A 25,173-nucleotide genomic window follows, 5' to 3' on the forward strand; every position below is an offset into this window, starting at 1 on the left:
TTTAAAAAAACTAACATTTTCTGTTCGAAACAAGTTTTTTTTTCGCCATGACTTAAGGCGTTTGTAAAGATTTCTCAGATATTCCAAAAATATGAAATTAAAAAAAAAATTTAATTAAACGTCTTAGTTTTAACAAAAAATATTCAATCGCTCTTTTTTTAGAACATAGTAATAACTTTGAAAGACTTTTAAAGTGTCTAAAAGTACAATTAATTTTACAATAATATTGTTTTTGAGATATTATAAATAATAAGTACTTTCCTATTGGACATTTTTGGTAAGTTATACACGAAAGTGGAAATTATAATCTTTTCAATAGGAAATATTTATGAAAGTGAAATTTTTAATAAAAAATAAGTTTAAAAAGGTCTTAAAATATAGGCAAAAGCCTTAGATAGAATTTTATATAATTTTTTCACTCAAAAACTCAATTGCTTTGATATATAATATGTAATATCTGGACACCCCCATCCTGCCCAATTCTGATAGGCAGATTCTGTTCCAAAAAAAGATTCGCGTAAAAAACGAACTGTCCTGATTGGCGAGTGCCAAAAAAGTTGCATTAAAAAACAGCACTGCAACTGGCGGTCTGCAACCCTCGCTTCATTCGCGTGCCGGGCAGCTGTGAGTTGTGGATGCATTTCAACCCCTCGTGGACATCACCCCTGCAACCCGGCTGCATTGTGCAACATATTTGCGAACTCTCGGCCTGCCTCTTCCTCCCTTTTCCTCGTGCGACTCCGGCTTAGATGCAATTAATTTCGGCACGTGCCTTGCTGGCGTGCCGAATCGATGACCAATGCCATTGATGACAGCGGAGCCGAGGGCGGAAACTGTAACGAAAATCGAACGCACAAGGGAGGTATCAAATGAACACTTTGTGGTTCGTAAATTTGGCAAAAATTCGGCCGATTTTGACTGTAAAGAGGCTTGAAAAGATAGAATTATGAGAAATGATTTTGCAAAATAAACAGAAATTTAAAGAAAACAAATTAAGGAAAGTCTTTTAAAATATTAGTTTCGATGTCAAATGTATTTAGTTTGAAAAATTTGTACATATTTATATTAATAATTTTTTTTTAAAATATTAATAAATAAAAAATTATATTGTAAAAAAGAATAATACTTATTTATCGACATATTGGCAGAATAAAACTAATGCAAACATTTGAATGCAATTATTATTGACTCATAAATTTTATAACGAGCAAAATATGGTGTAAGCAATAAAAATCAGGTATCATTGTCAAATAAAATATAGAATGCATTAAAACAGAGTTTAGAGTTTGTGTTGATTATAAAAAAAAAACAAAAAAAAACCGAAATAAATTTAATAATCTACCATAAATTATTTTAAAAACATTTCAAAATCAAATGTTTGTTGTTTTATTTATCTAGAAATTAATAGCTCACATTTTAATCCTCTATACAGAGTATTTAAACTATTCTCACAACAGCATGATAAAATGCTCTACATTGTTTTTTACATCTAAATGTATATGCAAAAAAATCGGTAATTTGAAGACTCAATTGATGGCAAAACTAGATGAAAAGTCTGGGAAAGCCCAAAGGGCGGCTGTTGTTAATGTTCGAGGGGTCACTACGGGTCAGTTTGATTTTTTATCAACAGTAAATAAACGCTAAAGAACCCAAAACAAAGCAGCTCAAGCCAGCCGTCGCACAGTCTGTAATCAATATTTTGGCTGTCCCGCGCCGGTCTCAATCCGATGTCCAGTGGTCCTTCGGCGGACAAAGCCGGCCAAAGGGACAAAGGACGAGGCGGCGGCGAGAGCGAAAGTGCCCATTAGGGATGCGATGGGATGAAATGGCAGGCACTCACATGAGCGTAATTGGAACAGGATTAACAAGGCGTCCCGGCATTCGCACACAGAATGCAATCGAAGTTGGGGAAGTGCAGCGAGGCATTGTCCGAGGGTCCGAGGATCGGTTCGAGGCATTTCCGGACACTCTGTGGACGGGGGCGCTGGCACAATGGCTCTGAAAATAATCCGCTTTAACTATAAAACGTTGCCAAACAGAAATCAAGGCTGGCATGAAAATGAGGGAAATTCCAGCCCTGATTTCTATGCAAAATCGAAAACGAGGAGGGGGTGTAGCACGCTGCGATGCATTCGCTCCATTTAGCCACAGCCATCCATGTGGCATATCCGCACAGCACGCGTTTGACCCGACCTGGCACCTCGTTTCCCTCTGGCTTTTCCGGCATCCCATCCTCCCAGCGATAATCAGGATATGTTTTTTGTTGCCATCTTTTTATGCGTGAAACGCACACAATTTGCATGTCCAGGGGGGTTAGCATGTAAGAGTAAGCACTGGAGTGCCCTACTTCCATTGTTGATTGACATGTGATTGATGTTTCCATTTGCAGTGACAGACCGTCAAAGAGCTCTTAGTCGCGATAAGCTGCATGCACACAGAGGGGCTAAATTTTATCAAATTTTACAGAATTTAGTTGCACCAATATTGGCGTAAATTCATTTTTCAAAGAAATCGTTAAGTTCCTAAAGTAATACAACTGGTTAGCTTCGAAAAAAGTAAATGTAAATTAAGAGTTCCTATATTTGCTTTTAAAATATATTTTCCTACTCTGCCTTTATAAATTATAATAAGTAGGTACTATAACCCTTTATATTATTGGTTTCTTATTGAAAAGGTACAGTTTTATCTGCTTTTTAAGTCAAATAAAAAGAAATAACATATTTAAATCAACATTTAAGTCAAATTGCCCCTAAAAGTATGCCACCATTTACCTCAAAACTCGACCTTTTCATCCAAATAGAAATTCGAATAATTTTAGTATGAAATATTTTTGTATTTATTCATTCTTTTCGTACTGTTATTAATTGTGATTCTTTAGAGATATTTTATAGAGATATTTCATATATAATTAATAGGAATTTAAGTTGCATTCAAATAATTAGATAATTCTTGTTTTCTGCTCGATTTTGGTTTTTTAATGCTTTTTTGTTTTAGATGTTTCGCATGTAATTGGCGTATAAATATGCATATAGTCAATTATTTCGTTTATTGTGGTATAAGAGGTGAGTGATATATAAGCGTGTATATATCTTGAGGCTTGTACAAAACAACATTTTTTTCAAGAGGGTTTAAACAGAAACTCAATCTCCATCTCGAATGTAAAATGATTAATTTTAATTGCAATTTTAATTGGGCTTAGATTTGATTGCAAATAAAATTCGCTGCGTTTTTGTTGTTTCTTTCTCTAATTTTTAATTATTTATGAGAACCAATTTTGTACATTTTGTGTATATGAGAGAGAGAGTGGGGAAACAATTTCGTAGGTAATACGTATAACAAAGGCTCTACATGATCTATATAGGGCTGAATTATAGATAATTGTAATTATATAGATTCATACACTTGAAATATTGATTGCAATAAAGGTATACGATAGACTTATTGAATATATAATGGAATATATATTTGGATTTGATTTCTAGAATTGATCCTTGAATCATTTGTGTGTGTGAGTGAGTGTGAGTGTGTTCGACCTAAATCAGAGTCACTTATAACACTAAGAAGCAGTCATTTATTCTCCATTTAAATTTACGTTGTGTCGTCACGTTCCTTGAATCCTGAAACAGATTTCAATTGCTGTACAAAGTTGGGCGCTTTAACCATAGGCCATAGGTTGTTCGTATGTATAAATAGCTAAAGTTATAGCTCTCTACGACTACGTATTTATGTATGTGTGCTTTGTATAAATATATATATATCTATAAACCTAGATGTATCCATATCCGTATCGTAATATATTACAATGCTTGCTCAAACAAAAGGTTCGGTAAAATATATATCGAAATGGTTGGGGTTTTGCCAAGTCTACAGCACACTCTCTATAAGAAGGGGCTGCCGATAGAACTTGGTTGTCTTTTCTATGAGTTAAGAGTATTGTATATATAGTAATTCATTCAGTCTCACAAATAGGAAAGTATTATGTATGTTGCTTATTTAAGTAGATTTCTGTAACTGTCTCAAAAGTTGTAAGTCGATGAAATAATGGCGAAAATAAATAAAAAGATAATTTCAAGAGATTTCCTTGAAAGCTCAACGAAATATTGCACAAAATGAAATGTATGATTGCACAACCAACAAATGTGAGATTAGAACCAAAAGGGAAATAAAAAATCAATTTTGTGTTTTTGTATAATTTTGATTATCTTCTTTTATATTTTCCATGTAAGTAGGCTTGTCTCATCTTTTCTGCGTTTTTGCTTTTCTTTAGAAATATTATGCGTATATATATAAATATTGCATATGCTTAGAAATCTTAAGTCTATCTTAGCCTAGACCTTACGTGGCTAAAACATCTCATCGTCACTCTTTTCCTAACTCCTGCTTGCTTTGTATCAAATACAAAAATACAAAAACTTTTGCATAGTCTTAGTCTCAATTATCGGGATTCTTGCGAATTTCCCCGAACTCCCCACCCCCGTATCTCGTACTTTACAAGACAAATACTTAAAATTACGAATTGGTGTTGTGTCTTACAGATCGAAGCCGAGCACTGGGCTCAGCCTTTAATTTACAGACCTTAATGGCTAGTTTAATTAATATGCGCTAAATAGATTTATATAGATACTTAAAGCTAGTCAGCCTCATTAAGATTATAAGCTTAAGTTTAGCTAAAGATTTCATATATAATATTCAGACGAAAACGAAGACTAATTGAGAGCGTAATTTTGGTAAAGTACAATACGAGCAAAATTTTTGGATTCGGTTTTCTGTTTGTGGTTAAAGGAGTTTGGAGGAAGGTTGAATGATTAAGGCGCAAAAGTAGTTCGGGGGAAATATCCTAGAGTGTTATACTAACGTGTATATATTTTATATATATTTAGTGTGGTTTACAATATAATTCATGTGTTTCAAAATACAAATACAATCGTAAATGTAAATGTGGACAAATGGAAACAGTCAAAAGCACCGATTTTTCAGCTAAGTTTTCATTACGTGTTTTTTTTTCGTTTGTTGCTTAGTTTTTATATGTTTTTTTTCGTAATAATCATAGTAATCATAATAATGATAATGGTAATGGTAATCCCTAGAGGTCTATGTAATTTTTAATAGCTAGGCGATACTAGTTCAACAGATGCCGAAATAAGGTTTCCTTCTATGTACAGTTTTGCTATCATTTGTTTGTTGCTGCTGTTCCGATTGTGTATATTTAATAAAATACATATAAATATATATATATTCGTATGTATAATAATGATATATTCATATATAAAATACGTATATAAGCTTTTCAGATCTGTTTTTATCGTACAGAGATGATCGACTCTAAGCAAATGTTTTCGGTTACTGGATTTTTTCCGCGGGTTTCAGTGCTAACGAAATTCAAATAAGGCAACTTGAATCTATGTATTGTATGTGTAAATGTATCCTTATTTATCCTTTAACTTCTAACGGTGTAATCTACTGCTACAGGTGCGCGCCTCAACAAACAAACAAACAAACAAACAGATGGGGTGAGAGAACAAATCAGAAGTGGAAAATCATCGAAAGTCAAATCTAAATGCATTTTCTTTCGTTCTCAGTTTTCCGCAAAAATTCTCTTCTGCTGCCGGCTCCACTTTTTCTCCCATTAACAATAGCTTCCTGTTAACCAATTTTCACGTCCTTTATATGTACGGTGTATATATATAAAATATTTATCAAAAATAATATGCCTTTAGTGCTCTCCTGCCATGCTGATAATGATGAGAAGAAGAATTCATGGGTTTGCCAATTGGTGAGATCTAGTTTTCATAGCGCGAAATGAGTTTTCAATTTCAGGGGAGGGGGAGGGGTAAAAGGGGGGTTGAAGGATCAAAAATTTACGTGGGATCTTTAACTATATACAACTATATAATAATACCGTTACGTTTACTTGTGCTGTGTTCTTTTTTTCTGTTTTTTTTCTTTTTGGGGGATGTCGTCTGTCTGTCTGCCTGTCTGTTCTTAACTCTATTTGATTTTATTGCACTTGGATTCCATCACTTCCTCTGGTCTGCAGCTGCTCCTTGTCCACGACATAAACCATGGCCAACGAACTACGTGCATTCGATGATCATGGGCTGGTTGGAGGACTCGATGACCGAAGGCCTGCTCTCCTGGGCCTGCACATGCTGACCATGCAGGTACACCCCCGATTCTGGCAGGGATTTGAGTCCCTTGGGCGAGTGTTGCTGCTGCTGCTGCTGCTGTTGCATCTGCAATGCATGTGGGTGGCCATGTTGCAGCAGGCGACTGGGCGACGACTGCTGGTGGTGCGGCGGCGGTGGTGGCAACTGGCTGGCGGTGGTCAGCAGCATGGGCGCCGGACCCACTGAGTGTTGGGCCATCAACAAGTGGGGCGGCGGCACTCCCTGCTGCTGATGTTGCTGCTGTGGATGCGACTGCTGTTGCTGTTGCTGTGGCGCCATGTGGTTGCCCAGGGGTATCAAACGGGGCGGCGATTGACCTCCATTGGAGAGATGCCTCAAGCCCGGGTGCACAGCGGGATGCATGTGCTGAGTAAGCTGCTCGTAGGCCTCTCGGGAGTCCGGTTCGGGATGGTCTTTATCTGTAGTAATAAAAAAAGTGTACTTATTAGTTGAGTTCCAATTAAAAGGGGATCTAGTGAAACCTACCCAAACATTCCGAAGTAGCCGCTGCTGCCATGGCCAGCTCCTCCTCCAGATTGTTGGGCTTGCAGCTGGTGGTCTTCCAGTGGGTCCTCAACCCGGATGCACTGATGTACTTCTTGTCGCAACCCTGGCACACATAAGGCCTGTCATTGGTGTGCAATCTCTTGTGCAGCTTCAGATGCACAAACTGCGTGAACTTCTGCGGGCAGAGGTCACAGGCATATGGTTTCTGGCCACTATGCAGCCTGAGATGGGTCTTCAGGTTGGAGGTGCTCGAGAAGCGCTTCTTGCAGATATCGCACTGATGCGGTTTCTCGCCCGTGTGCACCAGGTGGTGTTTCTGCAGGTGCGCCAATTGGGTGAAGCTCTTCGTGCACACATTGCACTTGAACGGCCTTTCGCCGGAATGGGTTCGCAGGTGCACCTTGAGGTTGCTCAGCTGACCGAAAGTCTTGCAGCACACATTGCACTCGTAGTGCATCTTCCCATCCTTCTTCTTGAGCGGATAGGGCAGCGATCGGTAGCCCCGGGAGGCCAAGGAGTTGGGACTCAAGGGGCTGCCACTTCGTGGACACGAGTTGCCATCGGGACTCAGGCTGCTGGGTGGGGAGATCCTCAGGGGGGACAGACGCTGCAGCGGGGTGAGGGGCTGCATCAGCGGGTGGTTCAGCATCTGGGAGCTGGTCTGCAACAAATGCAAATTGGAGGCCGACCCCGCTCCACTCGAGGCATTCGACTGGCGATCGAAGGGGGAATGCGAACTGTGCGGCGGCGAGTGGAAGGTCGAGGTGGCTGCTGCTCCATAGTGGGGATACCCCGGATAACCGGGACTCGGCGAGTGGCCACCCGCCTCTCCGGCTCCCAAATAAGCGGCATGCCTCGACGGCGAGAAGATCACATTGTGGTGATGGTGGCTGGGCGGTGGTGGTGAGCACTCGCCCTTGATCAACGTGGCCCTGGTCATTTCCTGCTCACTGACCACCACTGCCGACGAGGAGAGCTGCTCTGGGTTCTGGCCGAGATTGGAGCTGCTGTCCGGACTGACGGCATTGCCATATCGCTGGGACTTCTTGTAGCTGTAGGCCATCTCCGTGGGCGAGGTGGGCGGTGGTGTGGCCGCATTCGCCTGACGACAGGCATTGGCCGCCGCAGCTGCCGCCTCCAAGCGATGTTGGCTGGTCAGGATGGTCTCCAGGATGCTCGACGAGGGCTGGCCAAATCGCATATAGCGTTCTCCGGGGGGATCTGGTTCGTAGTAGGGCTTACTCAGTGGGACAATGGTGCGGGTCTGGCCGCCGGAGTTGTGTTCCAGTACGATAACCGTGGAGGAGGCGGGTTGCTGGTTGGATTGCTCTCGTTCCTGTACCCTCTCCCTTTCCCTCTCCCTCTCCCTTTCCCGTTCCCTCTCCATCATCAGCATATGCTCGTCGCCCAGGTGGGTGGTGGTCGAGGGGCAGATGGAATCGGGTTCCGGGTGCATCACCTGCTCCTCCTCCTCCTCCTGCGGCAGGGACATCTCCTGATCCACCTCCTTCATTATGGGTTCCTGTTTCACGCAGCTCTTGTTCTTGAACTCGTACTTCAGCGGCATCTTGACCTTGAACTTCCTGTACTCATTCTTGTCCGCCTCACAAATGGGCGTGGCAGTGGGCGAACTGTGGCTGTTCATCGGGTTGGTGGTTGTGTTGGCCATGACCACTGCCGGTGGCGAACTGCTGGGCTTCTGGGCCTGGGCAATCACCGTCTCCTTGGGAGCGATCGCCTTCTTCGAACAGTCGAGCACATAGTTGTGCTCACTCTCGCTGTCGCTGGAATCCTCGGGTGGTGTGAGTCCATCCTCGTGGCACTCGTTGCTGTGGTAGCCCTCATCCGATCTCACCGACCGCACGCTGCCATCCTGGGGGGTCATCTGGTGGTCCAGGCCGGACAGAGGTGATCCCGCCGTGTCCTTGTCGCTGCTGGCCAACGGCGATCGATCTTGGCCAATGATCACGGAGGCGTGGCGGCCGTGCTGGATGTGCGGGTGGTGGTGGGAGTTGCAGGAGGTGGTGCTGACGTGGGCGGGTGGACTGGAACGGCGGCAGCACTGTGTGGCAGGCGGGGGCGGGGGCGTGGCACCGGAAACGGAACCCGCTCCATTCGCCTGGTCATTTCCCGCGCCCACGGGCAAACGGAGACCCATTACGTAGGTGATGTGACTCACGGCCACATCGGCGGGTATTTCCGGAGCAGGCATCGAGTATCGCGGCTTACCATCCTCCCCCTCCGCCTCCTCCTCCTCCTCGTCCACCTCCTCCTCCGCCTCCACCGCCTGTTTGCAGGCGCCAAAGATCGTCGTCTCGGGATCCACATCGTAGCCCAGGCGACTGGCGAAGTCCTTGCAATACCACACCATCAGCTCCTCGTTGGGCAGAATGTCGCGGGTGGTGTAGAAATAGATGTTCTCCTGGTGCTGGCACGCCACCAGATTCATGACGGACAAACTGTAAGCGGAGGCCACGTAGCGCATCCAATTGGATTGCGAGCGATCCGAGCCATCCAGATAGTAGTAGTCATCGTCCTTGAAGATCTACAGACACAAAGAAAGAGCAGGGGAAAGGGGGGAGTTTAGAGATATTCTGGAACATAAAAGCCAGGAAGGATAACGACACAAGACGCACAACAAGGAAGAACAAACAAAGAGTGACTACAAGGACTAGAGATTTAGAGATGTGTTTATTAAAATTTTAAAAATGTAAAAGTATTTTTTTTTAAGTCCGAAAAAGATATAAAGATCTTTAGATTTCCAATTAAATGACTTATTATTAATACTTTTTTTTAGGATAGCTGCTTTTATTTTCTTAAATTTTCAAAAACACATCAAGTACAGATCAGTAGAGCAGTGCAAGGATACTCGTAGTTAGAGAAAGAGTTTGTGCTGATTGGGGATTAGTTGGGGAAGCTGGTGTAAAGTTAGGGGTCAAAGACAACAAATAGAAATCAAAGAAAGCATAAATCGTGAGTGGTACCTTAATATTCCCGTAGGTTATGTGGCGTGTTCCCTGCACCTGATTAACCACAATCAAATCGAATTGTTTTCCAAAATGCAAAATATAATTTTGAATTTATGTTCGTTTTTTTTTTATACATAGTTGTGTTCATTTTGGTTGGGTAATTGTGGGATGGTTTAAGATTAGATCACATGAAATAAAAATTAAAGAGAAACGAGTTGGTTAGTTGCATATTTTGATTATTTTTCTTTGCGGCTGGATGATTGGATGGGGGAAGCATGTTTTAGGTGATTTATTATGACTTAATAACACTTAATCCCTTTTTTAGGAGGAGATGTGTGTGGCAAACAAAAGATATGCAAATGAATTAGAAGCCCACAACAGATGCTTAACCCTTCATTGAAATGAAGTATTCAAAGATATATCGATCCTTACCCGCCAGAAATAGCGCGCCTTATTCTTATCATTGGGATAGTTTGAGGTTGGAATGCCTTCGAATGGGCCAAAACGAGTGCCACGTGGGATGACCCCGCTGCTCCAAACTCCTTCAGTCTGGAATGGAATAAAAATAATCAAGATGGGTTAGTTTTATATATTTTACTGGATGATGTTCTTTATCTATATTTAATTGTTAAAGGGTTTTTGTTGTACCTTAACATTTGGCGTTGAGTAGACCATGGATGACTTGAGCGTTAGGCTGCGCGGCAGCGTCTTGTCCGCTCGATTCGGAAGTCCCCGCTCCGCCTGGACATCCGGCACCAGGTAGACGGCCAGCCGCTGGAAGTCCTCCTCCCGCATCCTGGTCACATCGTAGTCCTGATTGCCATCCGGCGTCGGACTGCGACTTCGACTGCGACTGCGCGCCCTTCTCGCCGACAGCTTGTGGTGCGGATGTGGATGCGGGTGGGGATGCGGATGCGGATGTGGCTGGGCATGGGGATGCTGGTGCGGATGTGGGTGGTTGAGCGGGTGGCTGTGGGCGGGATGGTGGGGCTGGTTTGGCTGCCTTCATGATGGCTCCTGGCTGCTGCTCCTGCGGATTTTGCGGCTGCTGTTGCTGCAGATGGTTGTGGTTGTGATGTCCATGCATGGCGACTACTAGCTAGATTGTTTCTCTGCTATATATATGCTGGTGTATATATATATATATATATATATTTAGGGGTTCAGTGGTTGCTGCTTATTCTGCTAGTTGTTTGAAGTTTTACTTGATCTGGAATGACACAAAGGAACAGAAAAAATACGGTTTAATTATAGACATCATTTTGATTTGGCGCTATAAATAGAGGCGCCTATCACCCGTTACACCTGTACCCCGCGCATTTCCCCGCCCCTTTTGGAAAAGCTCTTCTGAATTTTCACAGTGTTGCATTCGTGTTATCGTCACTGCAAAAAAGCTAACTACTAAACGGCGGCGAGTAGCGAGTAGGGGGGTCATCCAGAAAGGGGGTTGGGTGGCGGTGGCGGTGGCAGTGAGTGCAGTTCAAGATTACGGCCTCAGTGGAGGTTACACGTTCACGTTCAGGGGCACTTCCACCTCCCCCCACAAACTCTTTGAAAATGAAATGAAAATTCCTCGAAGATAACTCACTTGAATTATTCTCCTTCATTTGGCTGCCGTTTGCTGCGTTTTGTACTCTCGTTCTGCATTTGCATTGGTTTTCTTCCTACATTGCTTTCAAACTAATTAAAAATATTTGTATTCTTTTTTTTAGGGGTTTCTTAATTATTATAGAGCTGCTAATTGATTGTGGGTTTTATTTTGCTGTTGCTCCTTGCACTAATTTCGATTTCGATACTTTGCATTTGGAATTTTATTTGTTGGGCCCGCAAATTACGCATCACTTTCTGTTTCGTTCTCTCGTTACGCATACGCCGTGTGGCCTGCCACCAGCCCCGGAATAATTTTCCGGCTGTCCCGCTTGGCTTGACAATCTACGGCGGACCTCCTGCTGCTCGGCCAGCATTCTTATTTGCACTGCGACATTTAGTTTTTCGTCCAAATTCGCCAGGCGGAAATTAAATGCAAACGCATCTGCGGGCAACGACAACGAAAATACGAACAAAGATTGAAGCAAATATTTGTATTTATTAGTTTTCTTTTTCGTTTTTTTTTGCAGTTTTTATTTTTGTGAAGAAGAGCTAGGGAAACGTTGACGCCGCCAACCGAGAGTTCCTACTACTGACCCACATCCAACCGGCATAGACCCCAAAAAAGCTCAAAATTGCAAGTCCCCTCACACACGCACACCCTGACAGACGCTCACACACACACACAGACAGCAGCCGGCATTGCACCAACACGAAGTGCAGTGCAATACGAACGCATCCCGCAAAGATTCTCAAATTCTCGCTCGGAAAGTTCTCCGCCAGAGAGGGTTGAGAAACGCTTTCCGGCGAAAGCTTCTCGCGCGGTGGTGCAAATAGTGCTTGCCTGGTGGTTGCATCGGTGGTTCATTGGTGGTTGCCTGTCGACGGTTTAAAATGTTAGCTTCCTTCATTGTACTTTTTCCTTTTCGGACATTTTCAGCTGCGCAATCATGAATTTATTGTGCAAGGCTGGCCAATCTATTGCTTCCTAGAATTGAAAGAGTCGCGATGGGTTGGGTTTTTGGACTGCCACAAAGGGGCCTTTGAACAATACGTTGATACAAATTGAGTGCTTGATCACTTTATTTTGATTACATAATGTAATAGAAAGGAAACACGGGTACTTACACCATTAAACTTGATCAAGAACAAACAAAAAAATTATTAAATAAACAAGAAATCCTTGGAATACATTTTTAAAGGCGGACGTAGAAAAGCATTAGTAAAACAAACTGCCAATAATTACCACAAAAACTTAGCTTGATTACATAAACTATTTTAAAATTTAAAACATATTAAAGTTATAGAGGAAAAACTCAACCTAAAAATACTAATCTACTAATATTAAAAAAACTAAAGATAAAAGTTGATCTGAAAAATATTTTAGCTCTTAAATTGTCATTATCATTAAATAGTTCTTAGAAATTTCAAAGGATGTTTATATACAGATGTCATCTTGAATAAATAAAATAATATTTAACTGCATACTTCTGTGTGTTGATTATGGCAAACAGGGACTTCCGCCATAAAATTCCTGCACTATTTGCTTAAATGCAGCAGGAAATACAAGGAACTCTTATCGGACTGCCAAGCTCAACTATTAATTCAAAATGTTATCGCGCCCCCCAATCAAGTTGAGTGCAACCGCATAACCAGGAAGTTCACTTTGATGACCACTCGGTGGGGGGGATTGTTGTGGACTCACCCAATCTGTATAGATTATATGAACAATAAATACGGCTATTTGTGCACCATAAATGGCTTTAACTCCCCCGTGAACCTTTTGAGTGGCCAAAAGGAGCTACCAAGTGGCTCTGATCCCGTCTGCTCGTCGAACTGCACGCACGTAGAATGCGAACTATACGCCCGTATGCGAATTTACAGAGCCCCGGCGATCGAAAGCGACACGGATGCAAAATTGCAACACTCTCTGTGTCGTAAATGTGATTGTGTGCGCCCGATGATCTGATGCACTTGCACTTGCACTTGCGAATTGCATTTTGATTCTGTTCTGCGAGTGCGGAAATGTGCGAAAACGATCTGCAGAAAGTGATTTCTGGCTGCTCGTGATTTTCCCAACCCTTGTGCTTATTCTTTCTTGTTTTTTTTTTTTTTCTTGAGTGGGTTTGCCAGCTGGCGCCGTCAGCCAAAAATATGCAGACGAAATGAGGAAGACAGAAGGCAGTGGGTTGTGCGAGATACTTTCGATTTTAGAGAGGGAGGGGCAACGGCGACCCTTTCCGCAATTACAGATGCGTTTGCCACACTAGGAAGTCGAAAGTCTTGTCATGCATACCGTACAAAAATCAACAATATTCTCTACTTAAATCAACAACTGCAGTCGTGAGCGTAACTGCAGATAGCGCGCCAAAAAGCTTTTCCCTATCGCTGTGAAAATGAAAATAAACAGCTGCATATACACACATTCACGTAGACATTAGAAACAAAAAGTAAAAATCGGTTGGCGCTTTGCGTTTCTAATCATCGCACAATTGCATTTGAAGGACACACACTCGACGCGAGCGAAATTAAAAATAAATAGCGTACACAGACCAAGACATAATCATAAAAATGAAATAAAACAGAAGCGGGAGAGGCAATTGGTCAGCATTCAGCATTCAACTTGAACGCTGACGACCCGCGATAAGCGTTCAGCCACATTGCGCATACGCCATGTCAGCCGTCTGCCGCATAGTGAAAGAAAACTTCCGCGAAGCTCCTATATTCGCAATGCATCGATCTTTATCAAATTGCAATGCGGAAAGCGATTCGAACTGAACAAAACTGAACAGAACCCCAAATGGGGTCTCATACCGCTTGGAATCGTTCGCTCAAGGACAAAGCGAACTGTACTAACCGCATTAGTGCACTACCTATATATATATATACATATATATATATGGTAGGTACTATATGTATGTGCACGTTCAGCTGATAACTGCACTCTGCCAAAGCGCCACAGTCATAAATTGCTCGCCATCTCGCTCTATCTAAGTAGGAAATCAACGAAGCTAAGTAGTTTCAATGAATAAACAAATTTAACGATGTATTTTTTCAAGTGTAATGTAAATATTTATTATTTAGCAAATATGCAAGGCATGGAAGTATTTGAAAGGGGGGTTTACGTTCTGTTAGAATTTTGTTAGGTATTAGAAAAAATGGAGGATAGCTTAGTATTTACCAATTAATTTTTTTTTCTTAATAAGTAAGAGAATTACTTGAATGTCTAAATTATATGTTTTAATTAAAGCACTTGAAAATAATAATTTACCCCGCTAAATTAAAAAAATATTCACAATCTTTAGTTTTCATAAATCTTAAACGCCTTTAGTACAATTAATAATAATTGCTATAATTACTAGAAGGTTGAAATAAAAAACACTCTTTAAAAAAAGCAAATAAAGAAAAAAATGCATTACAAAAAAGTGGCTTACTCCAGTTTAAACCAATTTTAATTTAATATTTGAAGCTCCACCCTATTTGAGTTCTGGTAATCTGAGCAATAATACCTATCAAATGCGGAACCAGGAATTGTTCAATTTCTGTTTACTCATTCTTAGATCTTGCCCCATGGTGTGGTCTATTATGACATCGAATTCGCAACACTTTCGAGGCGGTTGCAGCGCTTTTAGCCTGGGACTCGGTTGTATATTACTCGATATTACTCGCAGTTAATCCATATTTTCCATTGTCGGCCGAGATGATTTGCAGTCATTTAGTGCCCAATATTACAGGGTGTGTGTGACAGAGAGGGCACAACCCGGAAATGTAAAATGTAAAATGTAAAGGGACGGAAAAGGGGGAGGAACGGGGAGTTCGCATTTAGTTTTATGTGCATGCAAAACGAAACGAAAAGCGAAAAACGAAACGAGGGGGGTGGGGCGGTGAGGTGGGGCAGCTGATAAAATAAAATTGTGCGCTATTTGTTTGTGTCTCTCTCTCGCTGTCTGTGCAATAATAATTTGTGTGAGCTTTTCAGCGAAAAGGGAACAAAGGAGGGGGGTGGAGCGTTCAGCTAGAGCATCATCATCATCATAACCTTGAGTCACAAGTCGAGAATGTGCATGCGAATTGAATGCGAAAACAACAAAAATTGCCGCATTCGTCTCACTCATCCGCATTGCAAATAAAAAAGAAAATAATGCAAACAAAGGGAGGGGGTGGTGCACAGTGGGTGTGTGCAGGTGATTATCTAATCAGAGTGTCGGGAAATTAATATCAGCATTTCAAGGACATTGAACAAAAGGTATGTCAGTTATTTTTATGCTGATGCTTCGGTGAAAACAAACCACCACCCACTCATAATCCACCCCTTCGGCTGGTTAGGTATTGTGTTGCGGTTTCGTTGCACTTTAACCTTGAAAATATTGTGCATTCTTTTGTTTTTGTTTCTGCTATTACTTTGATCTGCGCATGTGCAAAACGAATGCAATCTCCACCCCACAAGCGAGAGTGAGAAAAGGCGATTGAACCGCTCCCACTGGCAGAGTACTTAACCGATTCCCACTGTACAGTCAAATCGTTTCAGATTTCGGCAGTTAGTAAACGTAAATCAACTTAAAATTCATTTGAGAACAAAGAAGGCAAAAAAGCAAAAGCGAAAGTATGTATATTAAAAAAAGCAAATTAAATTGCAAAACAATAAAAGTAAGCTGTACATGTTTTGTACCAGATTCAATTTGAATTCTCCAAAAACAAAAGCTAAAAACGAAAGTATTTAATCAAACAATTCCCAAGAAATACGTTCATTCATTTTATTGTTGTTAAAGCTAATTGAAATAAATGCGCAATGTGTGTGGTTTTCGTTTTTAAATTTGTATAATAAATTCAAAAGAATTTCGATCTCTACTCTTAGTAATTTGTTTCATTCATTTTGTTAAGAAATGAAAAATAGATATCTACTTAAGTCTCTTGTTACTTACTTTTGTTGTATAACTTAGTTTAAACTGGCACTACTGAATTATCTTTTTTGTTTGACTAATTGTTTTTCCAACTTTTACTGCTGCCTTTTGTAAATGATAATAAATCAATAAGATTCTTTATTGTTTTTCTATTATTTCTGTTTACTAAGGCTTTGACTGTGCCCTTGAGTTTTGCTGGTGTATATATATACAATCTCTATTTGGCTTTGACGTAGGTCAAATAACCATAAATTAAGTGCTATTTTCAAAGGGGTTTCCTCCTCTTTGGCCCTATTCACCCTTTTCCCAGCATTCTTCTTATCAATGCAGTTTACGCTTCGAGTGTTTGTTTTTTCGTTAAGCTTTTGGTTTGCACTTTGCTTTCTTATCAGTTGGCAATTTTCGCCCTATTGCGCAGTGAAAGTTTTCCATTTGCATGCTATTGCTGTTGTTGTTTTTCTTATAGTAATTGGAAGTGTGTGTTTAATTATAAATGATTAAACTTTGAAATTTAGATCGGCCATTGAACAACAATAGAATGCAGTTGAAGGGCATTTCCGTTTTATGGTCTTGCTATCTTTAAGTGTTTTAGGAGATACAGTAAGCAAACGGCAAATATTTGTTTTAAACTTCTATGGCAAGTCGGCCTCCATTGGCTGACATCATCTAGGGTGTACAAAAGGGTTAACGAACCCAAAGGTCAAATGCTTTTTACCCAGACTCAGACGCCGAAGTCGACGCAGGCAGAGGCGTAGACGATGAGGCAATGGCAATGCAAATTCAACTGCAGCCAAATGATGTTGCCGATGATGTCATGGTTACCAGCAATGAAAAAAGCGCAATAATAAAAATGCACATTTATCCTGTGGCAAAAATCAATAAACCACATGCTGAACAACAATTAAAAGTGGAGAGCTGTTAAGTAGAAAACTCAACCAAGCAGGAAGCAAAAAAGATGTGACAGGTGACTCCTTTGGGAACACTCAGTGCGGCAGACGGATCAGGACACATCGCAGGAAGCGGCTTAAGTCCATAATCCTGTGGGCGACACATTACCTTGACGACAGTTCCGAACGGAACGACAACAAACACGACCTACGACAAAGCGATTGAAAATGCGCATAAATTCGACAAAGGAGCAGCCAGTGTCTGCCTCCCATTGGCAAAAAGGGGGCGGGGCCGAGAGATTGGTTGCCAGACCATGACAACAACAAAAAAGTCAAAGTAAAAAAAAACATACATTCGCACAGGGCAAAAAAAAAACAACTACAAGAACGACAACAAAAATAAGGGCCAGACAACAGAAAAGGCGAACGACCCTTTTCAGGCATTTTCAGACGCCAGACGACGCCATCAATGCGAATGTGACTACACTAGTAAAAACACTGTTAGATTTAGTATTTCAGGGATGCCAAAAATAAGTAAGAACCATTACACTTTTTTTTCGTCAAGATCACAAAAAAATATTCATTTTTTATTTCTGATCAAATACTATAGATATATTATTAAATCTTTGAGAAAAATGTGAATTAAAAAAAAAATTCTTTTACAAAGTCAATTAGTTCTAAAAGGTTGAGAAAAAATCTAAAACACAAAATGCAATTCAAGTTGTAAAGTACTTGTCCTGCGAACTTTACATTGGTTATACTTTCATGATTTATTAAGGATGAATTCCAGTTAAAAAAAAAATGTTCCATTGAGTGTAATTTTCGAAATTATATTAATATTTTACATATTCTATAAAAGCTATAAAGACCCTAAATGGGCTTCGAATTTGATAATGTTGAAAGACATACATATTGTCCGATGTTTTCGGCCAGTGCACTCCGTTATGTTGGGGCAGGGCCCTGGCTTCGAGCTCAGTCGACTTCGGCTCATTATCCTTTTCGCTTTCCATACATAAATCGCTGGCGCTGCGACTGCCGTTCAATGAACTCCGCCGGGCACGTACGGTCGTCGTACCCGGGCAAACGGATACACACCCAATACGGAAAGCGAAACACACACAGGACGACGACGACGACGACGGACGTTGACGGAGACAGAGCAGTCGACTGGGGCAGAGACAGTGGCAGAGGCAGTGACGCAGGCAGCAGACAGACGCGAAGGTCCTGCGAAACTTGGGTTGGGTTCGCTGCTCCTTTGGGCCTTGCGTGAACGTGGACGTGGACTTGACAGTGTGCAGCGTGGAAAACTCCTCTGACGCTGCCGCCGAGGAAAACTCCGGTCGTGACTGCGCTGCCGCTGAGGGCAAGGACCTGCAGACTGCAGACTACAAACTGCAGTTGAACCGAGCTTCTGCGCCGACGTCATCGTCTGCCCAGGCAGGCGCAGCAAAGTTTCACTTTTAATTTTTTCCACCCATTCAGCAAAAGCGCCGCACGACCAAGGCCATGCGAGCGAAAGAGACAACGGCTGGTGTTTGTGTCTGGGATATAAGGATATCGCCATTGGGTGGGGTTGGGTTGGGTTTCCCGGGGCGGAGTGCATTACTGAACTGAACCGAACCGAATAGAGCTAAACTGAACTGAACTGAACTGAACTGTGTATAGAGAAAGGTTGTTGAACTGCGTCGGCAGAGGCGAACTTTCACAACGAAAGGCGAAACAAGGAGCCAGTGCGCTAGGACATGGTCAGCACAAAAGCAAAAGTAGATTTTATGCTAAAAAATACCCTAATCCTTGGTTACCTCTTATTTCACAATTTTAACTAATACTTTATGTCTTTGTGTAATGACACAAAAGGAAAAACATATTTTATCCTTAAACAAAGTCCCAATCCGTAGTTACCTCTCTTTTTGGTTATTGCACAATTCGAACTCAGTCTTTCTGTGTGTTATGGCCTCAGTCTTAACGGCTCTGTTTCAGGTGTTGGCCAGTTTTTGGTGGCTTTTTAAGCGCGACTTGAAGAAACTGATGTTGGCGAAGGTGTCGCGAAAGTAGATGCGATCGAAGTATAATGGTCTGCGTTGATCGACGTTTGAACACATTGCACCAATTGGTGGTATCTCGGGCTCCTTAATTAGATACATTGACTTAACACTTAACTAACGCACTTAAGCACTCTATGTACTACTCTTAACGCTTTTCGTTTGCTGATTGAACACATGTGTGGTTTAGCTTTTAGCCGTAGCCTTAGCCTTTAGCTACTATGTATATATGTATATGCACGGGGTCCTGATGATTTTCTTTGCTGCCGTTTTGGTCCACGCAACGCGGCTGTGCCATGAGACATGACCTGCCCAACGCGTTAACATCCCGAGTCAGGACTGAAATAACGGGCTGCAAAAGCTGCCAGCTCCCTTCGATTTCAGCCAAAAGCGGCAGCGAAGTTGGCTGCAACGTCGGCTGCTCTGCCCGCCGACTGCAGACAGTAAACAAGGCGGTTCTGGGGGGAGGGCATTGCTATTGGCACTTGCACTTGGCATCAACTGAACTCGCCCAGTGCGAAACAATAACAACAACAGGGCCAGAAAGGCAGCAGCAGAAGAAGCAGCAGCAGCAGCGCAGCAAGGGCGGCACTTTTCAGCAGAGCTTCGATTCGGCCAGCATCGGGTTTGAGTTCGGCACTCCAAACTGAACACAAGGGGTGGATCTCGGGGTCCCTGTGCAGAATAAGCCACAGTCAGGGTTTTTGAAACGCAAAACATATTGGGTTAGGTCAGGTGAAGGATTTTTGGGACTCTGTCAACATTTTGCTATGTTACCCAAATGAAAGGCAATTGCATTTTAATCTTTAGATTTCGTAAAATGCCTAAACATTTAGGCATCTAAAAAACCATAATGTAATACTATACATGCATATTTCAGCAGTAGAATCCGTAAATGGTTTAAAAGGTTTTGGTGTATTTAAAAATTCCAAAGGAATAAGATATTGTCATTTTTACATATATGAACAAATAACTAATAATTCTTGCTATTAAAAATAGATTACTAAAATTAAACCATTTTTCCTTACCAAAATCCCAATCTTTTCAAGTGTATTGCAGACCTTGCACTCTTTGGCTGCATTCTCTTCTAACCCCATTGGACTCTCTTTTTGCAACGCATGCTCTGTTTGTGGGGGTAGTATTGCATTCGATTGCAAATTGACCGTTGACAATGAACTAGAGCTAATGCCGGAAGTCTCGCTGCCAGGGACATTATGCAAAACTATTGGACTGAGCTTCGTAAGGAAAACCCCTCTTCAAAGTTCAGCTCTGCGGTGTCTTTATGAACTTAGCCGCCAAAGAAATAATCATAAAGTACGCCAAGCACGTTTTTTAATGGCCAGCGATATAAAACTGTAAAACCGAAAAGTAATAGGTGGAGTACAGCCGGTGAATGTACCGTTAGGTTAATAAAAAGCCATTTTGTCATAGTCAAATTACGGGGGGCTGGTAAATTGGGGGATTACGTATTCATGGCGCGTAAATGAGCATAATTTGATTTCCAGTTCTATTGGTGGGGCTAGGGGACTATACGAAAAAACATACAGAGACATACAAATTAGTTGGGCAACTCCAACGCCCCCATTGTATTCTGACCTCTCACTCTCTCATCTGACCATCAGTGATCGTTAGGTTCTTTTATCATTGCACTAAAAAAAAACTTATGTAATGAAAGATATTGTAGCCTGTAAGACTAGTCTCTATTATAGTGGATGTTTAACTGTTTATTTTGAAATCATTAAAAAATCGTATTTTAATGTTTTACATATTCCATATTTTTTCTTATAACATTTTCTATTCAATTCTATTAAAATATAGTTGTTCCTAGGACCCTTTATTACATTGTTTTATTTTAATGAGGTTCTTAAATATTTTTTCTGAGTGCCTAATGTCACAGTCGGTGCACAGAAAACAATAACAACACCGACACCAACAACAATGTGGGCATTTACATTTACAGCTAAACACGATAGTGTCAAAGCAGCAACAACAAAGGCAACAACAACAACATTGACACAGAACCTGTCGCAAGTTCAACGTCAAGTCAGGGTTCGTATCTCGGCTTCGGCTTTAACTTCGGCTTTGGATTTGCGTTCGGGTTTTGGGTTCTGCGCATGCGCATGTACTCTCCTCTCTCTTGACAGTGCGTTTGTATGTGTGTGTGTGCTTTGGTTATAACGCGCTTGAGTAGGTCGGTCATTGAACTTGTTTTCTTTTCATCTGCTGCTGCGCTGCCACTTCTTTCGCTCCATTCTTTTGCTTGGCCACACTTTCTTCCTGGTTCGCTCTTTCTTTCTACCTGGTATTTTGCCACCTGTGCGTCGGCGTTCTCTTTACCCAAACGACTCTCTTAAGCCGCTGTTTCACCTGGGAGGCTGCCGCGGATGACTTGGCAGCTCCTCCGCTGCCCCCTTCCTCTTCCTTTTTTCTCTTCCTCATGTGCGTGGCAAGTGGCCAAGGTAGCAACAATTTCAAACGAAGATGCAGCTCCGGCAGAAAGCAAAAGGCAAGAAGAACCGCCCAAGGTAAGTCCACGAGCGAGTCAATAACCCTGGCTAAAAAAAAACTGGCCAAGAGTAAGAGTGATTTGATTCCCTTTTCATCAGGCCTTAGAAGCGGCAGAACCCCATGCACACCGTACACAACATTTTCTACTTATCACTGAATCAAACCAACAAACCTGATTTAATAAAGAATTTCACTTCTGGTCTTATGTTAGTAAAATAGTTAAGTTGCAATTACTACAGATCATATTTTTATTAGTCTATATTTGAAATTTAAACTCATTTAAATCAAAGAAAAATTATTTTGTTAAGAATGTTCGGATTTGTAAAGCTTTCATTATAAGAATTATAATAAGAATCTAATGTATTTATTTCTCAATACAATTAAATTGCCTTAATATGCTACTTTATGGATTTAGACAAGACATAACTAAGGCAAAGAATCAGGAAAATAGTTATACAAATAATTTAAGCTATATGCAATAGAATAATAAATACATAACAAATTAAACCCTTATGAATAGTACCAAAAAACTTTATCGAAGAATACTAATAGGAATTTTTAATCAATTAACAATGATATTTTTAATGGATACTAAGCAAGTTCTAGTTTTAATTCTAATGGGTATATTTGGTACTTCTTTTAAATAGAGCACTTATTAATCACTTGTTTCCAGTGCAATGGCAGAAGAACTGGCTGAGTGCAAGAACCTTTGGCTTGCTTCAGTTGAGCACGCCATGTGCCCATGAGCATTTGCCAGTTGAACGCCCTTTTCACGGCAAATGATTCCCGATGCGTGATGCCTGTACCACTGGAGGGATCGGGGGGTCAGAAGGAGGTGGCTCAGATAGAGGAGCTGGCTGTTGCAACCTGCCCCAAACTCAAACCGAGCCCCTGGCCCAAGGATGAACAGATCTGAACTGGTTTCCTCTCCTGGTCATTGGCTTCTTCTGCTGCTGCTCCTAGTTGAAGCGGCAGATTCACTTTTCGAGGGGGAATTGGGGAGGGGATTCTCTAATTCTTGGCCTAGGTCCTTGGCCTCTCCCTATCGCTCTGTCTCGCTTTCGCGCACAGCTTCCTCTGGGCTTGAAATGAAAACGAAATCCGAACGAAGGCAAGTTTGTTGCCTAAGTCATTTGTTTTGAGGGGTGGGGATTGTGTGTGTGGTGTGGCCGTCAGTCAATGAACTCTCGGCATGCGTGCCAAAAAAGAAACAACAACAAATGATGAAGAAGCTATTGCCGTAGAAGAATCAGAAGAATTGCTTTCATACACAAACTTAGATGGGGGCTCATTTAAATTGCAAAATAAAGCAAGCTGTTTCCAAGCTATATATGGGGGATTGAGATATAACTCATTTCGTATGCCATTTCGAATCAAGTCAGGAGATCGACGGCTCTGTGGGAGCAGGTGGCCATCGACAGAACTTGGACAGCTGCAACTGCTAATGACCTTGATATTGAAATTATCTTCGTGTGATTTCGAATCGCATTACAAATTCGCAATGAGTTTTGATTTCGTTTGATCGGTTTCGTTGTGTTCATTCATCTCGTTTTGATTTTGATTTCGATTTCAATTTATTTGTTTATACAATATTTTATTGCTGCTGCTGCTGCCGTTGTTGCTTTTATCGTTGCCTGTTGGAGCGTGTTAGCGTGCGATCAGTTGTCGAGTCATTTAAAGTCAAAGTCAAGGTTTTTCTGCCTTACGTCGCCAATTATCTGTCGCCATCTCGTTCTGTCACTCGTCCAGCCTATAACACGGTCTCTGTCCCTCTACCGGCGTGTTTACCCCCATTTTGTTGTTTGTGCGATTTGTTTAAGCCCAAACTGGTTTTGTCTAATTATTTGTGTTGTGAGTGCTATATTGTTGTTTTTGCTGATGTGATTATTAAAAATATTTATATATATGTGTATGTATAGGGACAGGAGAGAGGGGTCGCTTTATATATGGTTTTTCTAATGAAATGCCAGTTCCCATCATTCTACCATCTCCCATTTGCGGCTAAGAAATTTTAGCTGCTTATGCCATTTTTCTAGCCTGTCTGTAATTAATCATCAACCTTTTTTTTATTCACTTTTTTGGGCTTTTAGTTGGAAACGTGTTCTCGCCCAGTGCGACGTACTATTATATAACCTTTCTACCGAAAATTTTCGATTAGCATAAATTGTATGTGAAAGTCTTCTTCTTGGTCGTAAGAATAATAAGATGTTGCTGGCTGCTGTGTAACATCATGGTTAAAATTAAACGCCAGTCATAAATTATGGTAGCTGGAGTGCGAGATTTAGTGGAGAAAAAGTTGAAAATCAGGAATAGAACTTAGGCAATTAAGATGTCAATAAAAAAGTTGAAATAAAGAAAAATTATCTAAGAATAAATTAAATGAGAAGTTCTGAAAAAAGTTCTCACTAGAAATTAGAAAACAACTAAGCATCAATTTGAAAGAAATGATTTAATGAGAATTAAGTATAATCATTTGTTATGCAATTTATGGGAAAAGAACAATAAGTATTTATTCTTAATTCTCCCAATATCTTATTAACATAAGCCAACAAAATTTCCTGAAGCTTCTCTAACAGACAAACTCCACCGAAGAAAGCTTTCTTTACAGAACTTTCGGGAACTGCTTTACTAAGAAAACATCTATCTCGCAGCTTAAGCCATATACCCATAAAACCCTTTGCCAAAATGTGTAATCAGGATCGTTAGGTTCTTAACTATATAGTTGACTTTGGCCCACAAAAAGGCCAACTTGGCAAAAATGTTTGGTGCAAATGGGATAAATCAGCTAAAGTACTCACCATGATCAGTGTTTAAATGCATATCCGTTCCGTATTGTTGAGGTTGCTGCTAATGTTGCGGCTAAATATAAATCCATTACGCAATAAATCCAATCCGAAGCCGAAAAGTGCTTGCTGGCTGTTTAAGTTTCAATTAAGATGGACACTTTGTTATCCTTAAACTTTTCGTATATAGTTAGCAAACTATATTTTTGATACACAAATGCACTGGTTGGGGAATTGAACTAATTTGCTTAGGTCTAGTGGAAATTTGCATAACTAACAAGGGCAGTCTTATGGATGTCACTTTTTGTCAATTTTAGATGCACACAGATCACGTTAAGAGGGGTTATAGCTTCTTGATTTCAGAACATTTAGTGGGTGGGTGTACGATATGTATAGTCTGGTGGATCAGTGGTCTTTTTGCTGTCTTGAAGCAAGTAGAAGCGTAACGCGTGCGTCTTACGAAATCATGTCTCGATCGTTTTGTTGCTTACGGGAAACTGAAACTACGGATGAGTCGCGGTGCGACTTCAATGTCGATGTCGTTAGAGGCTTCTGAAGGCAGAGCAGCGGCAGAGCGGCGACTGCGCAGACAGATAGACTTTTCAGCATTTCATTACACGGCCTTACGCACACACTCGCACGCCCAGCACTCTCTTCTTTCTCTTCAAACACACACACCCACACACACACACAGGTAGAGACCAGCTCAGGTGTCTCAGGTTCTTGATCGCACATTTACACTGATCAGATCTCAGCGCTCTCTCAGCTCTCTCCCCCTCTCTTTCTCTTTCTCTCTCCCTCTCTCTTTCCCTCTCGCTGAGC

At 41.3% G+C, this 25,173-nt stretch overlaps 1 protein-coding gene across 1 annotated transcript; it reads right to left on the reverse strand.

Moving 5' to 3' along the window:
- Positions 1-4,174: 4,174 nt before the first annotated feature.
- Positions 4,175-24,866, reverse strand: LOC108047333. The gene is given in 7 exon segments (XM_017127467.2): positions 4,175-6,586; positions 6,654-9,219; positions 9,659-9,697; positions 10,076-10,192; positions 10,292-10,639; positions 10,641-10,853; positions 24,367-24,866. Coding segments are annotated over 6 exon segments (3,672 nt in total). The 5' UTR covers positions 10,731-10,853; positions 24,367-24,866; the 3' UTR covers positions 4,175-6,074.
- Between the last annotated feature and the right edge of the window lie 307 nt (positions 24,867-25,173).

This window comes from Drosophila rhopaloa, unplaced genomic scaffold (genome assembly GCF_018152115.1).
Source record: "Drosophila rhopaloa isolate 14029-0021.01 unplaced genomic scaffold, ASM1815211v1 contig_163, whole genome shotgun sequence".
In the NCBI taxonomy this organism is placed as follows: domain Eukaryota; kingdom Metazoa; phylum Arthropoda; class Insecta; order Diptera; family Drosophilidae; genus Drosophila; species Drosophila rhopaloa.